Source organism: Panicum virgatum, chromosome 1K (assembly GCF_016808335.1).
Source record: "Panicum virgatum strain AP13 chromosome 1K, P.virgatum_v5, whole genome shotgun sequence".
Taxonomy (NCBI): Eukaryota; Viridiplantae; Streptophyta; class Magnoliopsida; order Poales; family Poaceae; genus Panicum; species Panicum virgatum.
Window position 1 is genome coordinate 19,511,962 of NC_053136.1, and position 11,398 is coordinate 19,523,359.

Consider the following 11,398-nt stretch of genomic DNA (forward strand, 5'->3'; position numbering starts at 1 on the left):
CCGTTCATCGCTTTACTCTTGATAATGACACCTTTATTGAGTTTCACCCCTACTTCTTTTTGATTAAGGATCGAAAAACAAAGAAGGTGCTGCTGCACGGACCATGTAGGGGTGGCCTCTACCCACTACCGCCCTCCACATCCAAGTTTCGGAAGCTCGTGTTCAGTGCCATCAAAATTTCCAATCATCGATGGCACAGTCGTTTAGGTCACCCCTCCCGTGATATTGTTCGACGAGTAGTCTCCAAAAATAATTTGCCGTGTGCCTCTTTTGATAGTACTAATGAGTCTGTTTGTGATGCATGTGCCTGTGCCAAGGCCCATCAGCTACCATATAGTGTCTCCACTAGTCGGTCGTCCGCTCCTTTAGAGCTTATCTTTACAGATGTCTGGGGTCCGGCACTAGATTCCTTTGGTCGAAAAAATATTATGTTAGCTTTATTGATGATTACAGAAAGTTTACCTAGATTTATTTGTTGCGTCATAAATCTGAGGTTTCTAAATATTTTCTTGAGTTCCAACAACTCGTTGAACGCCAACTTAATCGAAAAATTCTTGCTGTGCAGTCTGACTGGGGAGGTGAATATGAAAAACTTAATTCCTTTTTTCGCTCAATCGGCATCTCTCATCAAGTTTCATGTCCTCATACCCATCAACAAAATGGAGCTGCCGAACGCAAGCATCGTCACATTGTTGAGATGGGCCTCGCCCTACTTGCTCATGCTTCCATGCCTCTCAAATATTGGGATGAAGCTTTTCTTACCGCCACCTATCTCATTAATCGCACTCCCACCAAGCTTCTTGCCTATGAAACTCCACTACAGAAACTTCTTGGCGCCACACCTGACTACTCCAGCTTCCGTGTCTTCGGTTGCGCCTGTTGGCCTAACCTTCGTCCCTACACTCAGCACAAACTTGAACTCCGATCCACATGTTGTGTTTTTCTGGGCTATAGTAACATGCATAAGGGGTTCAAGTGCCTTGATGTATCTAAGGGCAGAGTCTATATTTCGAGGGATGTCATTTTTGATGAAACCGTTTTCCCTTTTGCTTCCCTTCATCCTAGTGCCGGCACCCGTTATACCTCAGACATCCTTCTTCTTCCTTCCACAGATTCAGGGGATACTAATTTTACTAATTCGACTAATGATCTTGCTATATCTATTTTGCCTGCTGACCTTGTTGTGCAGCCGCAGCTCCCAGGGACCAGTTCTACTACAGGACCACGCCAGGAACAGAACCATGCCGATGGTCCATCGTGTCCATCAGAACAGCTTCCCTGCATGCCGACAGTGCCTCTGATTGGCGCGGCTCCATCTATTTGCATGCCGACAGCGCCTCCGATTGGCGTGGATCCGTCAGCTGCGCCTGCGCCTACAGCTGGCACATCAACCTCGGGCGGCGCTCCCGCATTGTCTCCGACAGCGGTCAGGGTACCTACTTCAAGATCGTCACCTGACCCGGCGTCTGGCGCAGCACATGCAGCTGCTGGCAGGTCCATGCCATCTACCTCGACTCCGCTGCCCGGCTCTTCTACATCAGCACCGGATCCCATCCCGGGGCCACCTCCTGTTGCTACACCAAGAACACGCCTACAGGACGGGATTCGCAAGCCGAAGGTTTATACTGATGGTACGATCCGCTATGCGTGTCTTACCACCTCTGCTGAACCATATAATCTGCAGGAAGCATTGTCCTCTCCCGAGTGGAAGGCTGCTATGCAAGCTGAGTATGATGCATTAATGCGCAACAAGACTTAGCATCTGGTTCCTCCTCAAGCAGGTCGTAACCTAATTGACTGTAAGTGGGTTTATAAAGTGAAATATAAAGCAGATGGTTCCATTGATCGTCACAAAGCTTGGCTTGTTGCTAAAGGATTCAAGCAGCGTCTTGGCATTAACTATGATGACATGTTCAGTCCAGTTGTTAAGCCTGCTACTATTCGGTTGATTCTATCTCTTGCAGTGTCTCACGGATGGGTACTTCGCCAATTAGATGTGCAGAATGCGTTCCTTCATGGCATTCTAGAGGAGGAAGTATACATGAAGCAACCACCTGGGTTTATTGATCCCGTGTTTCCATCATATCATTGCAAGTTGGACAAGGCTTTATATGGATTGAAACAAGCGCCTCGTGCGTGGTACTCTCGATTAAATGATAAATTGCAGTCTCTTGGTTTTCTTCCGTCCAAGGCAGATATATCATTATTCTATTTTTGCAAGGGCTCGGTAACAATATTTCTTCTTGTCTATGTCGATGACATTATAGTGGCAGGGTCTTCTCAGTATGCTGTTGATGCTCTGCTTCGTGCTCTCAAAGATGACTTTGCACTGAAAGATATGGGTTCTCTGCACTATTTCTTGGGCATCAAGGTCAATTATGGTTCTGCTGGTATAATTCTTACACAGACAAAGTACACTAATGATCTCTTGCATCGTGCGGCTATGGTTTCGTGTAAACCAGTTCCGACGCCATTATCTGCCAGCAGGAAACTCTCGGCACATGAAGGTCAGCCCTTGTCACCCGAAGATGCTACCAAGTACAGGAGTCTTGTTGGTGCTTTACAATACCTCACACTTACCCGTCCAGATATTGCGTTCTCAGTCAACAAGGTTTGTCAATACCTTCATTCACCAACAACTGATCATTGGACTGCAGTCAAGCGTATACTTCGATTTCTTAAGCACACCATAGGCGTTGGCCTTCACATTCTGCGGTCTCCTTCTATCATGGTCAGTGTCTTCTCTGACGCCGATTGGGCGGGGTGTACTGAGGACCGGAAATCTACAGGTGGTTTTGCGGTTTTTCTTGGTCCTAACTTGATCTCGTGGTGTGCTAAGAAACAGAAAACAGTCTCTCGATCCAGTACCGAGGCTGAATACAAAGCAATGGCAGATGCTACTACTGAGATCATGTGGGTGCAATCGGTATTAGCCGAGTTGAATATTTCATCTCCGAAAAGTGCAAGGCTTTGGTGTGACAATATGGGGGCCAAGTATCTAGCATCGAACCCTATCTTTCACGGGCGGATGAAACATGTTGAAATAGATTATCACTTTGTTCGAGACCGAGTTGTTAAGAAGCTGCTTGATGTCAGATTTATATCTACGGAAGATCAATTAGCTGATGGCTTCACTAAGGCGCTACCTCAAAGAAGATTCTTACAATTTCAACACAATCTCAACTTAATCAAGTTGTGATTGAGGAGGGATGTTAGAATAGATAGTAGCGCATGAGTTGTAATAAAAAATACACCGAGTCCTACTAGAGATAGAAGTCCTAAAGATAGAATAAGATCAATTACGATCTGTAACTAGTTAGGACTCAGTGATCCCTGTATCGTGAAGCCTCTATATAATGAAGCAAGGGCGGCCGCTGTTGTCTAGGCAGGCACGCATACTCATCCATACGTTTTACAAAGGCCACAAACAATGTAGGTGACTTTATATTGATGATTTGCAAGTACACTCAAATAAACTCTTGTGTAGTAATGTGGGTCATAGATACTTGACTAGTTCCAATATATACTAGCATTAAGATATTGTACTCCCTCTGTCTCTGTTTCAAATTGTAGGTTATTTTGAAAAATAAATATACATAGTTTGTACTATGTATCTAAAAATACAGTTGCATAGCAAAAATCTATATATTTAGAAAAGCTAAAACAACCTATAATATTATTTGGAATAGAGATTAGTACTTTTTCCTTTACAGGAGCTCTGTTGTGCCACACCTTTTTTTAACCTTTATTGAACCCCGTCTAAGGTGTGTTCTATAAATTGTTGTCTCACTGACACTACCAACACTCTGCAACATAATAGCTTAGTAAAGAGGCGCTGCAATATATGGGCATGAACAAAACGTGCCCCAAATATAATCCTTCGATCTTTGGCCATTTCTGCGCTTCTCTTCTAACACCATGTGATTCTAACACCCAACTAGATCATCCTCTTTAATTAAAACAAATAAACAAATAAAATAAAACAAATGAACAAATAAAATAAAAGGAAGCCCTAACTAGATCCGACCAACAACTCGGAACCGACCCAACCAACCGGGCCGGCAAGCCAACCCGGCCCAGCCTGACCAGCGTCGAGTCCACCACGGTCAGCCCACCACTCCTCCCACGCCCCGTCCCGCCGCCCGAGCGCGCCAACTCGCCACCGCCACCGCCCCCGCGCGCCGGGAATGGCGCCGTTTCTCGCCGCCCTCCTCCTTTCCCTCTCCGCCGCCCGCCGCTGCTCCGCCACCGCCGCCGCCGCGGCCTCGCCGTCCACGCCGTCGTCCCCGCCCCCGCCGCCCGCGCCGCTGGTCCCTGCGCTCTTCGTCATCGGCGACTCCACGGCGGACGTCGGCACCAACAACTACCTCGGCACGCTCGCCCGCGCCGACCGCGAGCCCTACGGCCGGGACTTCGACACGCACCGCCCCACGGGGCGCTTCTCCAACGGCCGCATCCCCGTCGACTACCTCGGTAATGGCGGCTAGTCCCTTTTGGTTTCAGAAACATTGACGCGATTGATCAATGGTCGTGTGCGGCTCCCTCTGCGCAGCGGAGCGGCTGGGCCTCCCCTTCGTGCCTCCCTACCTCGAACAGAACATGCGCACGGGCGCCGGCGGTGCTGGCCTCTCCAACGTTGATGGGATGATCCAGGGTGTCAGCTACGCGTCCGCGGCAGCCGGCATCATCTCCAGCAGTGGCTCTGAGCTGGTATATGCGCCCTCTCACCCCATCACCCCTACAAACCTGATGCTAAGCTTAATTTGGGGGGGCAGCATTGTCATGATTTTGTTGACAAATCTATTTGGACGCAGACCACTGGCAATTCTTCTGTTGTTACTTTGTGATTTGTTCATTTCACTCGTGTGGTCTCCATTTTATCAGTGATGCTGATTGTAATCATCATTGTGCTGCAGGGGATGCATGTGTCGCTGACCCAGCAGGTGCAGCAGGTGGAGGACACATACGAGCAGCTGTCCCTGGCTCTCGGGGAGGCAGCGGCAGCCAACCTGTTCAGGAGGTCAGTGTTCTTCGTGTCCATCGGGAGCAACGACTTCATCCACTACTACCTGCGCAATGTGTCGGGCGTCCAGATGCGTTACCTCCCTTGGGAGTTCAACCAGCTTCTTGTCAGTACAATGAGACAGGAAATCAAGGTGCTCTTCTTGTTTTTCCGGTTAGTTCATTCAGTGCAGCATTGCTTGCATTGCCTTGTTTGGAGTGTTCTAGGCTGATTGCTACTATGTTTTTGTGCAAATCAGTGTGTTGGATGTATCACGCTTAAAAGCTGTTGCTAGCCATGTGAGCACTTTTAGTTGTGATACTATTGTTCATTTCAACTTGGTGCCTACAATCAGTTTGTTCACTTTATACTCAGGGATCTTGATGCCTGAACTATTTTCACTTGCAATCAGCATGAATCTTTGAGGGGCTGTGCCTACAATCACCTTTTTTGTATCTGTTGCAGTTCTGAAGTTTAAACTCTGAGCCCAGCAAAGGGATTAAGTTGAACTGATTCAAATAATTATTCTGAATTTACTAGGGGACTAATCAACAATAATTGATATTGATTATGTCGTGGACTCAACGTATCTTTGATTCATTGATATGCTCACTTATATTTCTAGAGTTAGTTTTACTTTGTACTGCATAGTGCCCTCCATATTTTAGCCCAAGTAAACTCCATTTTTACTTCAGTCTCCACTTGTGAATCTTCCATACTTGTCCTTCTGTATTCGTGACCTGACTATGATACAGCAGGATTAAGTTCAGATTCATACATACCTTGATTCTTTATGCCTAATTTATCCCATCGATGATCCCTAAGAAGAACATACAGTGCTTGTTAATTGAAGATGCACATGGCTTGAAGTTATTGTATTGTCTGACACCCTAGAGTTAAACACATATACTGAATTACTGATACAAGAGGCAGAAGATTGTTTACTTTCCTCTCTGTGTTTATAAGACCGTCAGTATTTTTTTTGAAGGTCGTAAATCCTTTAGTATTAACTGGAATTCTGTATGTTTGTTTGTTTTTCATCTGTGAATCTTGTTATATGGTGGACTTGTATATCCCCTGCTCTCTTCTGACAGTGATGGTTTTATGCAGAATTTGTACAACATAAATGTTCGCAAGGTCATACTGATGGGCCTACCTCCTGTTGGTTGTGCACCCCATTTCCTCGAGGAGTATGGCAGTCAAACTGGGGAGTGCATCGATTATATCAACAATGTCGTGATTGAGTTCAACTATGCCCTGAGACACATGTCCAATGAGTTCATCAGCCAGCACCCAGATTCTATGATCAGCTATTGCGATACTTTTGAGGGGTCTGTGGACATATTAAATAACCGCGAGCGTTATGGTGAGCACATAGTAATTAGTAAGTTTGGATTATCACTTGCTGTCCTTAGGGAAGCATTCACAACTGATTGAGGTACCACAATGTGCAGGTTTTGTCACCACCACTGACGCTTGCTGTGGGCTGGGCAAGTATGGAGGCTTGATCATGTGTGTTCTTCCACAGATGGCGTGCAGCGATGCATCAAGCCATGTCTGGTGGGATGAATTCCACCCAACTGATGCTGTTAACCGCATCCTGGCAGATAATGTGTGGTCAGGTCAGCACACCAAGATGTGCTATCCTTTGGACTTGCAACAGATGGTAAAACTGAAGCTGTAGAACCAATCTGAAGTTAGTAGCCTAACATTTGTCTCAAAGAAATGTTTATCATTGTTTAGAACTATGAATCTGAAAGAGGGGACACGCCGAAATGTTTAGAACTGTGAATTACAGATTGTTTAGCATTGTGAATCTGAAAGAGGGGACACGCCAAAATGTTTAGAACTGTGAATTACAGAGATCTATAAAGATAGACTTGCCAGTTTTAGACAGCTCAGGTTACATGAAAGTATGATTTTTTTCATCCTTTTCCAAAAAATGATTTTTTTTCATATGTACATGCACAATGTAGAGTAAAGAGATCTATATGGTCAAACAGATGTCCAGAACATATTCTGATACCTATATACTAAGGAGTGATCAATAATTTCAGTGGCATAAAGTTAGTTGAGGTTTTACCTGAAATCTAATCTCTAAGTATATTATGACAAAACTGTTGTCCACAGTAGTTTCTACTATTCTGCAAAAAATGTGCTTCCAAATATACAACCATTTACAGTCAGGACAAGTTTACCATGGGAGTCCAGTCCTTACAGGTGGTTACAAGCTGGTGCTACAGCATCAGTTAATAATCAGCCACTTCACATACCAGTTTACAGCCCCAGGGAACAATGCAAAAGAAGGTCTGACATCATTCTGTCCCTTGCAACCATGCCCTCAACTGAACCACCTGCTCACAAGTTACACCAACCTTATGGTTTGTTCCAGCACTAATTTACGGGGTGTCCTTCGATGCGGGGCTCTTTGTTTCCATAAATGGTTACTCCTAATCAGACCCTTCAAATACAGATCTGTGCCAGCACCTTCAGGGGTTTGTTGCAGCTGTATGTCTGAAACTTGAGTCACCTGAACTAGCAGTGTCCTTCCTCACAGCTTGGCAATGCGCACACTGAGAAATATATGGAAGAGCATGGGGGCGCTTGCCAGGGTGCTACAGCTCTTCATCACTAGCTCCAGAGTTCAGAACAAAGCTGGGAAACGCCATGGTTATGTCCCTATATAGGAGACACAATGCATCGCAACTGTCAGAGTTTGATACTAGATAGATGTAAGTCATATTAAAGGTAGTGTCAGGCTGTCAGCATGAAGTTTTCAGGCAAACACTGAGCATCCGTACAAGATGAAAAATGTACTAGTAGGACTTACTTTAGGTATGGAAGCGTCATGTTCTTCAGCAAAGCCGGGTTTTTACTTGCAAAAGCCTTCCATTCTTCAAAGTCTATCTTCCCGTCCTCGTTCATGTCTGCTTGCTTGAATGTCTGCCAAAACTTGAGTTAGCATGCCATATTTCTATGTGTTGATTGGTGGCTTTGTGATGTGGATGCTTCTTGCACCACAAGAGTTGAATTCAAAATGAAACCTATGGCTAGTTTTAGAAGGAATTGAACTGAAAGCTATTAGGCGCTGCACTGTGCCAGTGAAAAAGTCAGCTGGTGTGAAGCAACTTGGTTGAGAGCAAGCAAATGTGTCACTAAACACTGTAAGCTCAGTGGTGGACATACGTGGACCAAGAAAGCCAATGGGATGAGCTGAAAGTAACGGTTTTATCTGGATGCACTGTACCTGATCCACAATTTGTTCGACAGCGTCGTCAGAAAGAATCAGTTCTGATTCATTCAGAATGGCAAGCACCATTTCCTTCAACTGCAGGGATGGTCAAAGATAAAAGTCTCAGTTAACTTAGGATTTTCAGTTTCAGGGTTAAAGCAGTAAGGGAGTTTGCATCCACTTTAAGTGCATAAAACATGTTTTTTTTTGTGGGACAAGGGAGTTGAATTCCAGGTTTATATGGAAACTACAGTAGTGTGTTAATTTGCATTTTTTTTACAAGTAGTATCATCCTTGGAGAGAACTATGAAAAGGCATACTGAGTGATTAAAAGCAAATAATTAAAGATACACACCTCTTCACGTTCAATGAATCCGGTACCCCTCAGATCATATAGCCGAAATGCAACTGCAAGGAGGAATTCATGAGATGTCTGACAGAGAGAAGCATATGAACAGGAGATTATACTTTGGGTACAGATAACTGCAGCTGGTTGGTAACTACTTAAATTCAAGATGATTGCTCATTTTCAAATGGTATTAACATTTTCATATTTGCTTCTATCTTCTAAAACTTCCCAATTGTCAGTAGCTGTGCTTTGCTGTTCATTTTTTGCAGAGAGAGAGAGGGAGGGGGGAGAGAGAGAGAGAGAGAGAGAGAGAGAGAGAGAGAGAGTCTGCTGTGTTACTAATTGAACTTTTCCCTATTTTCATTCTGTAACACTACAACAAAGTAATACTAATTATGTGGCTCGACAATAATCAGAATATGAGAGCTGGAATAGGATTTGGGATGCTTACAAGCAATCTTTTCTGCCATCGGTGTATCTGGGTGGAAAATGTTGAGGGACCGAACAAACTCCCCGAATTCAATCACCCCATTGCGCTTGAGATCAAACAGATCAAATATCTGTGTATATGATAGAACAGTAGAACAAAGTATCACAAATATGAACATAATCTGCAGTTTATCTGGCACCAAATATTTCAATAAAGCTTCCGTACGGAGATAACCAACTTTATGATAAAGTGAACAGGTCGATGTCATGGGCAACATCTGGAACTTTACGCGTCGAACTTCCAGAAGTAAACGGAGCAAGAGAAATCCGTATGGGGCACCATAAGAAACTAACCCGATCGGCGAAAAGGTTCTTCTGGTTACTGTTCCTGAAGAGAGCAAGCTGGAACTCCTCCTGTTGTTGAAAAAAAGAAGAGTGCAATTATATTTTTGAAGCTTCAGAATCACACGGCCAATTTCTCATATTCAGAAAATTGAAGTTCTTGGTCACATTTTGGTGCTGACTGTAGTACTACCTTGTGAATAAGGCCGTCTTTGATTATGGAATGGCTTATCTTCTTGTACAACTGGAAGAGGGCCTCCACTTCATTCACAGAAACTGCAAGAAAGCACAGATGAACATCAAGAAAACGCAAGGATGGCTCCTCCTCCTTTCTTGAGCTGCAAACAAAAGGGGACCAGCAGATTCATACAAGTAGTCTCCTTAGCCAAGATGTTGGGATCCTCATATCCTTTGTCTCGCTTCAACTGCTTGGAGGACACACACCCCATGCAAACGAGCTCCGAATTAATCGAAGACCACCGAAAACCCCAGAACCTTCGGTTTCTTCAAGCAGGCACGGTAACGCCCGGCGTGTCGCTGGAAGAAGCGCCCAAACCACCTATATATTCCAAACTTAGAGAAGAAAGGCATTGGCATGGACACGGCGAAAAGGACAAGCCACACGAGGAGCAAAAATAAAAGGCAACAAGCACAGGAGGCAGCTGGGGTCGGCCACGAAATCGAAATGCACCTACGAACTGATGAATCGCCGCAGCCGGATGCTGCCCTTGTGATGCTGGCCGGTCTCGGAGAAGAAGAGAGGGGAAACTAAAGAGAGTGTGATGTGAAGTGCGGCGCCCTCCAGGTCCGACTTTGTGGCAGCAGCCGCCGGAGCAATGGGCACGGGGGGAAGAACCAAGAGACCACGCGGCGGCAGCGACGACAGCGAGAGCCCCTATTTGTAGGGAACCATTTGCTTGCTTGCTGCTAGTGCCCAGTGCCCAGCGCCGAGTCGCTGACAGCCTGTGCAAGAGTTGACCAAAGGCTAGCTAGCATCGCCGGTTCCTGGGCGACGAGATCCATCTAGCACACAAGTCGTTTCTCAAATGCGTCACCTCTGCCAGTATTCAAATTCAAGCACGGTGGCCTACAGTAGTTTACTCCTCGTGGTCGTAGGCGAGACGGCCGACGGGCAATCAGGACAGGAATTCAATTTCTAATTACGTCTGACGGAGATCGCCCGTGCAAGACGACGCCTCGCCTGGAGAGATTTTGTCAGCATATCGGGTTGGTGCCTATGAGCCTATCGGGCGCTTGGATTTTTCCGGCGGACGCAGGCGTCGGCGATGACGCGCGACGACGCGACGTTCCGGCTCCGGCGATGGATTGGAAGCAACATGCATGTATTTGGAGGAGACGACCAAGGGGAACAGGGCCGGGGCCCTCTCTAGCTCCCCTCTCGCGTGTATCGATTCGATCGGTAGCTAGAAATCAGCAGCGATGCCGGACGACGAGCTGACGGTGACGGCCCGGATGCAAGTTGGTCGTTGGCTGGCTGGCTGCATATTCAACAAATCCACGTTCACCAATGCAACGATTATATTAGAGAATTTGTGACAAATTAAACTTGTTTTTATCTTTCCTTTTTCCATAAACATTAACATGAAGCTGATTTAATAAAATGAATAAATCCCCATCGAGTGCACGATACAAGCTTACATGGAAAGTTAACCTCAATAGGGGTGGACGTATTGATGGTGTGCATAGTGTGGAAGGAAAATCCAAAAAAATATCTTCTATTTTTTGTAGAAAAAATTTAACTAGCAAGAACGCTAGTAATATTGATATATTCTATTGACAAAGGGTTGCAATAGTCAACATATACATGGTTCGTAAAATGAATAGTGGAAATATATACATGGTTCGTAAAATGAATAGTGGAAATACAATTTAGAAAAGAAAACCACAATTGAAATTCCATCATGTAAGGACAATGGCTCCATTAGGCCATTAATGTGATTTTGATCATTGAGTGATAACATAGTCATTGGGAGTAACATGTGTATCAAGAATAAATATTTGTAGGGGTTTATAGGGTCCAAAG

At 45.2% G+C, this 11,398-nt stretch overlaps 2 protein-coding genes across 4 annotated transcripts; one reads left to right on the forward strand and one right to left on the reverse strand.

Annotated features, from left to right (window-relative positions):
- The first annotated feature begins 4,187 nt into the window (after positions 1 to 4,187).
- LOC120698752 (GDSL esterase/lipase 7-like) lies at positions 4,188 to 6,898 on the forward strand. The gene is made up of 5 exons (XM_039982485.1): positions 4,188 to 4,473; positions 4,553 to 4,710; positions 4,917 to 5,156; positions 6,113 to 6,368; positions 6,457 to 6,898. The coding sequence occupies exons 1-5, from the start codon at positions 4,188 to 4,190 to the stop codon at positions 6,684 to 6,686; spliced, it is 1,170 nt and encodes a 389-aa protein (XP_039838419.1). The 3' UTR covers positions 6,687 to 6,898.
- Positions 6,899 to 6,905: 7 nt separating this feature from the next.
- On the reverse strand, positions 6,906 to 10,390 carry LOC120698761 (calcineurin B-like protein 7). 3 transcript variants are annotated; one of them, XM_039982496.1, is made up of 9 exons: positions 10,046 to 10,390; positions 9,725 to 9,913; positions 9,548 to 9,630; positions 9,367 to 9,426; positions 9,035 to 9,143; positions 8,590 to 8,642; positions 8,250 to 8,330; positions 7,833 to 7,945; positions 6,906 to 7,681 (listed from the first exon to the last, which is right to left on the reverse strand). In XM_039982496.1, exons 2-9 carry the CDS (start codon positions 9,801 to 9,803, stop codon positions 7,618 to 7,620), a joined length of 642 nt encoding a protein of 213 aa, XP_039838430.1. In that variant the 5' UTR covers positions 9,804 to 9,913; positions 10,046 to 10,390; the 3' UTR covers positions 6,906 to 7,617. The 3 variants fall into 3 exon arrangements, 2 of the variants coding, with proteins under 2 accessions (XP_039838430.1, XP_039838437.1); XM_039982503.1 differs by having other exon boundaries at positions 7,833 to 7,936; positions 10,046 to 10,233; XR_005685010.1 differs by having other exon boundaries at positions 7,121 to 7,681; positions 7,833 to 8,330; positions 10,046 to 10,362.
- Positions 10,391 to 11,398: the final 1,008 nt, after the last annotated feature.

What these genes read in the sequence shown, in the direction of transcription:
- LOC120698752 (XM_039982485.1), top strand. Translation starts at nt 4,188, where the DNA reads ATGGCGCCGTTTCTCGCCGCCCTCCTCCTTTCCCTCTCCGCCGCCCGC. An exon ending in CATCCCCGTCGACTACCTCG is followed by an intron (nt 4,474 to 4,552) that starts GTAATGGCGGCT and finishes CCCTCTGCGCAG; the next exon opens with CGGAGCGGCTGGGCCTCCCC. An exon ending in AAATAACCGCGAGCGTTATG is followed by an intron (nt 6,369 to 6,456) that starts GTGAGCACATAG and finishes CACAATGTGCAG; the next exon opens with GTTTTGTCACCACCACTGAC.
- LOC120698761 (XM_039982496.1), bottom strand. Translation starts at nt 9,803, where the DNA reads ATGGGGTGTGTGTCCTCCAAGCAGTTGAAGCGAGACAAAGGATATGAG. An exon ending in GATGGCAGAAAAGATTGCTT is followed by an intron (nt 8,643 to 9,034) that starts GTAAGCATCCCA and finishes TCCTCCTTGCAG; the next exon opens with TTGCATTTCGGCTATATGAT. An exon ending in GATTCATTGAACGTGAAGAG is followed by an intron (nt 8,331 to 8,589) that starts GTGTGTATCTTT and finishes CCATCCCTGCAG; the next exon opens with TTGAAGGAAATGGTGCTTGC.